Source organism: Belonocnema kinseyi, chromosome 5 (genome assembly GCF_010883055.1).
Source record: "Belonocnema kinseyi isolate 2016_QV_RU_SX_M_011 chromosome 5, B_treatae_v1, whole genome shotgun sequence".
Classification (NCBI taxonomy): domain Eukaryota; kingdom Metazoa; phylum Arthropoda; class Insecta; order Hymenoptera; family Cynipidae; genus Belonocnema; species Belonocnema kinseyi.
In genome coordinates this window covers 142,972,011-142,980,050 of record NC_046661.1, presented here as the reverse complement: position 1 = coordinate 142,980,050, position 8,040 = coordinate 142,972,011, and the positions used below count along the sequence as shown (strand labels likewise).

The following is an 8,040-nucleotide window of genomic DNA, read 5'->3' as shown; positions in this document are numbered from 1 at the left end:
CTTGTTTGAAAAATCATCTCTCTTTTTTTTAGTAATAATTTGTTTAAAAATATATTTTTTTAGTTAAATAATCATGTATTTTGTTGAAACTTCGTCTTTTTTGTAGAAAATTCTTCTTTTTTTAAATAAATAAACTATTTTGTTAAAAATCAGTTTTTATTAAGATAAAAGAATTTTTTAAAACTTGAAATTAATAATTTTCTGTTTCAGCTGTATGCAATTAGTTGAAAATTCGTCTTTCTTGATAAAAAATTGATCTTCTTGGTTTAAAATTCATTCTTGTTTGAAAAATCATCTCTCTTTTTTTTAGTAATAATTTGTTTAAAAATATATTTAGAAACAAACTATTTTTTTGTTCAACATTATTAATTTCCTAAATTTAATATAAAAAATGTAAAACGGTCAGAGGAAATTGTGAAAAAAAAAAAGTAAAAAAAAATTAAGAGCAATTTATCTTTTTAATTTGCAGTCCTAATACTTAAATATGTAAAAATAATAAGGAAAATGGGACTTAAATGAGTAAAATAATGATAAAAAGATGATTATACGTTTATAAAAGATTTTCCTTTTTAGATTCTTCGTTCACAGCGACTGCAGTGATACAGAAAAAGTCTAAAACAAACATGCCGGCCAAGAAAAGCAAAATAAACCGGTCAAAAAAGCCACAAGAGACTTTGAACAAAGAAAACAAAGAGATAAAATCAGAGAAGGCGACAAATTATCTGCGAAATATTCTCACCAACGAATTTAAATTCTCCGAAACCGAGAATTCTAAGGAAAAAGATTCAAAAAAGGATCAGGAGCTGGCCGACGTCAAAGTTTTGGGTGATCACAGCTATTTTGAGGCCACAAAAGACAGCGAGGCTGCTGAGAATCTCGCTTTAAACATTAGCAGCGAAATTGTCACCAAATCCGAGGAAAATGTTAGTATCAAAAAATCCTACTTTTTTTTCTATTCAATTTTGAAAATAGATTTTTCGAATTACAATTGTGATTTGGTGATTTTGTTAATTATTTCAACTTAAACTTTTAAAAGGAAAAGGCCACTTTAATCAATTTTATTTTAGATTTTAATCAGACAAAAAAAAGGAGAAAATTGGTATTAATTTATAGCATGAAAATTAAACTTTTTTACAGTGAAAAGTCAAAAATTTTTTCATTCAGAATTCATTTAGTTGGGTTAAAAATAGAACTGTTTTCTTCTACCAGAACATTCAATTTTTAAGAAAATAGTTGAATTTTCAATGAAGTAAGTTAATTTTCTATAAAGAAGGTGAATTTTTTTTACTAAAAAAGGTATAATTGGAACTAAAAACATAAATTTTCGACTAAAATGGTGTATCTTTAAATAAAAAAAAGAAGTTTTTAATATAAGAAAAGAATTAATTTTTAACCCGAAAAAGTAACAGTTAATTTTCTAATAATGATTTTAATTTTTTTTTAATAAATCGAATTCTAATGTAAAATCACGAATCTTGAACCAAAATATTAAATTTGTAATAAAATATTTGAGTTTTCAATGAAGTAGATTTATTTTCTGCCAAAAAAGCAATAGTTAATTATTTACTAAACAATTTTTAAATCAATTTGTAACAAAATAATTGAATTTTCAACAAAATCGAACAATTTTATAAAAAAAAAAAAGAATTTTATATTGAAAAAGAAAGATTTTTAAGCATAAAAAGACGAATTTTCCACAAAATAGATCAATATTCAACTAAAAAATTAATTTACAACTAAAATTATGAATCTGTATCTAAAAAAGTAGGAAGTTTTAAATCAAATTCTTGAATTTTCAAATAAACAAATCATAATCATTTTCAACCCAAAAAAGAAACATATAATTTTTAAGTAACAAATTTTAATTTAAAAAAAAATTTTTAATTTAAAATCGTGAATTTCCTACAAAAAAAATATCAGTTTGTAACAAAATAGTTGGATTTTCAACGAAATAGATTAATTTTCTACAAAAAAATTAATTTTCTATTAAGAAAGAAAAATTTTCAAACAACAAAACCAAACTCATTTTTAAATAAACAAATAATCATTTTCAATCCAAAAAAAAAAACGTGTAACTTTTAAATAACAAATTATAATTTTCTAAAGAATATTAATTTTAATTTAAAATCATGAAATTACCAAAAAAAATCAATTTGTAACAAAATAGTTGAATTTTCAACAAAATAGAATAATTTTCTAAAAAAAAAATTAATTTTATATTGAGAAATAAAAATGTTTAAACAACAAAAGACGAATTTTCCACAAAATAGGTACATATTCTACCAAAAATATTAATTTTCTACTAAAATAATGAATCTTTACCTAAAAAAAAATTTGTTTAATTTGAAACTAAAAAAGATTAATTTTCAGCCCAAAAAAAGGCAAAAAAATTTAATTGTTAAAAAATAAAATGAATTTTTCAATTAAAATCAAGAATTTCAACCAAAAAAATAAATTTTAATAAAATAGTTGAATTTTCTACAAAAAATTAATTTTCTATTAAGAAAGAAAAATTTTCAAACAACAAAAAATAGAAATTTTCAACAAAATAGGTAAATATTCAACCAAAAAATTAATTTTCTACTAAAATTATGAATCTTTAACTAAAAAAATAGAAAGTTTTAAACCAAATTCTTGAATTTTCAAATAAATAATAATAATTTTCAACCTAAAAAAGAAACATGTAATTTTTAAGCAAAAAATTTTAATTTTATAAAAAAAAAATAATTTTAATTTAAAATCATGAATTTTGTACGAAAAATTCAATTTGTAACAAAATAGTTGAATTTTCAACAAAATAGAATAATTTTCTAAAAAAAAAAATGAATTTTATATTGTAAAAGAAAAATGTTTGAGCAACAAAAGACGAATTTTCCACAAAATATGTAAATATTCGAACAAAAATATTAATTTTCTACTAAAATGATGAATCTTTACCTAAAAAAAAAAATTGTTTAATTTGAAACTAAAAAATATTCATTTTCAGCCCAAAAAAGGCAACAGTTAATTCAGTAAAAAATTTAATTGTTAAAAAATAAAATGAATTTTTCAATTAAAATCAAGAAATTCAACGAAAAAATAAATTTTAATAAAATAGTTGAATTTTCAACGAAATAGATTAATTTTCTACAAAAAATTAATTTTCTATTAAGAAAGAAATATTTTCAAACAACAAAAGATAGAAATTTTCAACAAAATAGCTAAATATTCAACCAAAAAATTAATTTTCTACTAAAATTATGAATCTTTAACTAAAAAAATAGAAAGTTTTAAACCAAATTCTTGAATTTTCAAATAAATAACAAAACAAAAGACGAATTTTCCCCAAAATAGGTAAATATTCGACCAAAAATATTAATTTTCAACTAAAATGATGAATCTTTAACTTAAAAAATGGTAACAAAATTGTTTAATTTTCAACTAAAAAAGATTAATTTTCAACCCAAAAAAAGCAACAGTTAATTATTTAGTAAAAAATTTAATTGTTGAAAAATAAAATGAATTTTAAATCAAAATCAAGAATTTTCAACCAAAAAATTCAATTTGTAACAAAATAGTTGAATTTTCAACGAAATAGATTAATTTTAAAAAAAATTAATTTTCTATAAAGAAAGCAAAAATTTTCAAACAAGAAAAGACTAAAAAAAATATAAAGTTTTAAACCAAACTCTTGAATTTTCAAATAAACAAATAATATTCATTTTCAACCCAAAAAAGAAACATGTAATTTTTAAGGAAATAAAATTTAATTTAAAATCACGAATTTACAACCAAACAAATGAATTTTCGACTAAAAGTTTGAATCTTGAATAGAAAAAAGAAAGTTTTTAACACAATTTTTGTTGCATTTTTAAATAAAAAAGATTAATTTTCAACCCAAAAAAGCAACAGTTAATTATTTAGTAAACAATTTAAAAAAAAAAATAATTTTTAAGTAAAATTAAGAATTTTCAACCAAAAAATTCAATTTGTAAAAAAATAGTTGAATTTCCAATGAAATAGATTAATTTTCTTTAAAAAAATGAATTTTTAATAAAGTAGGTAAATATTCAACCAAAAAAAAAAAATAGTTTTCTACCAAAATAATGAATCTTTAACTAAAAAAAAAAATAGTAACAAAATTGTTTAATTTTCAAATAACAAAGATAAAATTTCAGTTCCCAAAAAAGCAACAGTTAATTATTCAGTAAAAAATTTAATTGTATAAAAATAAAATGAATTTTTCAATTAAAATCAAGAATCTTCAACCAAAAAATTCAATTTGTAACAAAATAGTTGAATTTTCAACAAAATAGATTACTTTTCTATTAAGAAAAATAATTTTGTTACTATAGAAGATACATTTTCAGTTAAAGAGATTAATTTTCAACGAAAACAATTACGAATTTTAAAAAAATAGATCAATTTTGAAGCAAAGAAATAAATTTTCGAGTAAAATTAGAAATCTTTAACTAAAAAAAAAGAATGTTTTTAAAAAATATTCTTGAATTTTCAAATAATAAGAAAACAGTTGAATTTTTAATGAAGTAGATAAAAATACAACTGTTTGATTTTACCAGAAAATTCAATTTTTAAGAAAATAGTTGAATTTTCAATAAAGTAGATTAATTTTCTATGAAAAAGATTAATTTTTTACTAAAAAATGTAGATTTGCTTTCGAAAACATAATTTTTAAGCAAAGAAATGAAATTTTCAACTAAAATGATAAATCCTTAAATAAAAAGAAGAAAGTTTTTAACCAAATTCTTGAATTTTCAAATAAAAAAAAATTGTTCATCCAAAAAGCAACAGGTAATTTATTGTAAAAAATTTTAATTTTCTAAAAAAAATAATTTTAATTTAAAATCCTGAATCTTCAACCAAGAAATTTAATTGATAACAAAATAATTGAACTTTTAACGAAGTAGATAATTTTTTTTTAATCCAACTTTTCTGATTGACAGTTAATTTTTTTTCTGGAAAAGTCTACTACTTTTAGGCTCAGTATTAATTTTATTTGTTTTAAAATAAAACTATTTAACTAAAAAAAAAAAAAACAAAGTTCTTTAACCAAATTGTTGAATTTTCAAATAATAAGAAAATAATAATTTTCTAAACAAAAATTCATTGTAATTTCAAATCATAATACTTCAATCAAAAAATTAAATTTTGTAAAAAAATAGTTAAATTTTCAACAAAGTAGATTAATTTTTTGCAAAAAATCTTATTATTTTTGGTTGAAATTTAATTTTTGTTATTGAAGTCTTCTATTATATTTTTGGTTCAGAAATCATACCGTTTTTTTTTTTTTTGAAAATTTCTTTTTCTTTTTGTAGAAACTAACCTAATTAGTGAAAACATCAATTTTTTAGGTAAAAATTTATTCCTTCGGTTGAAAATTGAACTATTTTGTTGAAAATTGTTTGTTTTTTTTTTTGCTTGAAAATGTATGAATTAAAAATTGAACTATTCCTTTTTTTGTATAGAAAATTGATATTTTTTTTATTCTCCGTTGAATTAAACTACTCGAAAATTCGTCTTTTGATTGAAAAGTCATCTTTCTTGGTTGAAAATTAATTTTGTTGCTAAAAATTCAACTGTCTTTAAAAAAAATAGTTTTTTTGGCTTAAAAGTGCAACAGTTTTGGGAATAAAAGTCAAAATTTTTGGAAAACATTGCGCTTTTTAATTTAAAAACTCAAATCTTTTGATGAGAATTGGTCTCTTTTGGTAGAAAATTATTCTTTTTTGGTTATGATTAAATTAAATTTGTTAAAAATGATTTTTTTGGTAGAAACTTAACCATTCAGTTGAAAATTTATCTGCATCTGTCGAAAATTAATCTTTATAGTTGAAAATTCATGTTTTTGGTAGAAAATAATTCTTTAATGAAATATTCAACCATTTTGTTGGAAATTTATTTTTGTTTTTGTTTAAAATTCATGTATTTTTTTCAAAATTTGTCACTTTTTATACTAAATTCATCTTTTTGGTTAACAATTATTAATTTTTTTTTAGGGTTCAACTATTTTGTTTATAGAAATTTTGGTTTGAAAATTAATCAATCATAATTGATTTCTTTGGTTTAAAATGAAACTATTTGGTTAAAAATTAATGCGGTTTTTGAAAGTAAATTTTTTTAAACTTTAAAATTTAAATGTTTGTTTAAAGATTCATGTTTTTGGTGAAAAATTCATCTATTTTATTAAAAAATTTATCTCTTTTTGGTAGAAATTTAATATTTCTTGGTTGAAAATGCAACTGTTTTGTGGAAAATTAATAATCTTTTTTGTTCGAGGATTCAACTATTTTTCTTAATATGCGTCTGTTTTGGCTGAATTATTAATAATTATTATATTTTTCATCGAGAATTTACATTGATTTTTTTGCTGTTGAAATTTAATTTTTTACTGAAAATTTAACGGTGTGGATGAAAAATTAAATATTTTGTTAAAAATTAAAATATATTAATTGAAAATTCAACAGTTTGGTAGAAATTTCATTTTTAAATTAAAAATGCAACTGTTTAGTTAACAATTAATTTTCTGTTTTGGTTGAGGATTGAATTATTTCGTTAAAAATTAATTTTTGAGGGGCAATATTAATCATTTTAATTTTAAATTCACCTCTTTTGTTAATAATTAAACAATTTTTTTTATGAAAATTCCTTTTTTTCAGGTAAAAAATAAATTTTTAAACTGAAAATTTAACGGTTTGGTTAAAAATGTAAATTATTGCGTTGAAAATTCAACAATTTTGTTTAAAAAAAAAACTATCTTTTTGGTTGAAAATGAACTTTTTTATTGAAAATATGTTTTATTAAGTAAAGACTTCAATTATTTGGTTTAAAATTAATTTTTTTTCAATGGAAAACTAATATTATTAGTTAAAAAATCTTCACTTTTGATAGGAAATTTATCTTTTTTTGTTAGAAATGGAAATCTGGTTAACAATGTTACAAATTAATTTTTTCAGATGAAAAAACAGTCATTTTAGTTGGAATTTCATTTTTTTCGTTGAAAATAAAAATGTTTTTAATTATTTTTTCTTGTTTTGTTAAAAATTAATTGTTTTAAACTGAAAATGTGACTATTTTTTGTTAAAGACTCAACGATTTGGTTGAAAATTGATGTATTTTGGTCGATAATTTTCTCATTTTAGTTGAAAAATCCACCTCTTTTTATGAAAATAAAAATATTTTTTTATCTTTTTTCAGTGGAGAATTCAACTATTTTGTCGCAAATTCAAATTTTTTAATCGAAATTTAATCTTCTTGAATGAAATATGATCTTTTTGGTTAAAAATTCATATATTTTTTTGAAATAGCAATATATTTTTACTTAAAAGTTTAGTAATTTCAAGAGTTTCATATTAAAATAGAAAATGGTTCGTACATTGATTTTGTTTATTAAATTTTCAATTATTAACAAATATGAAATTTATTAGAATTTAAATAATTTAAATTCATAATTTCCTGGGTTTCTACTTTCTATTGTAAAATATCAAATGTAAATAAAAAATTGAAGTTTCTGAGCAACTTGTGAAATTTATTTCAACAATTTTAATCGATAATTAAAATGTTAACAGTGGTTAGTTTTAGTCACTTTCCACATTTTCCAAGCTGATTTGTGTCTGTACTAGACCTGAATTTATTTTACAATTTAAATAATTTTTTTTTTTTTTTCATACTTTTTTAATTAAATATAGAGAAGAGAAGCAATGACGATTTTATTGTCGAGTGTGCGTGAGCCTTAACCTGCGCAATTTGACGAGATTCCTTTTTCGATTATATAAGATGCACTGTATTTATTTATAGATCATGTTGATGGTGGTGCAGAGCGACGGTGTTCACATGAAAGAGGTTCCTTACGTCGTCCAAAAAGCAGAAGACGCAAACGAAGAGCCAATTTACCTTCCAGGTACTGTACAACAATTTTTTTTTAAACAATTAAACAAATTTTGGATAGAAAATAATCATTTTTCTTCGGAAAAACCATCACCCACTTGGCTCTACTTTTCTCTACTTTTCTCGTCGTTCAGGATTGCTTTTGAATTCAATTTT

At 20.3% G+C, this 8,040-nt stretch overlaps 1 protein-coding gene across 1 annotated transcript in view; it reads left to right on the top strand.

Moving 5' to 3' along the window:
• The window catches only part of LOC117172480, a 50,932-nt gene that overhangs the window by 14,410 nt on the left and 28,482 nt on the right, over positions 1-8,040 (top strand). Inside the window, exons 3-4 of the mRNA XM_033360460.1 lie at positions 574-923; positions 7,795-7,897. Of these exons, the coding sequence (XP_033216351.1) occupies positions 574-923; positions 7,795-7,897 (453 nt within the window). The remainder of the gene's footprint in view (positions 1-573; positions 924-7,794; positions 7,898-8,040) is intronic.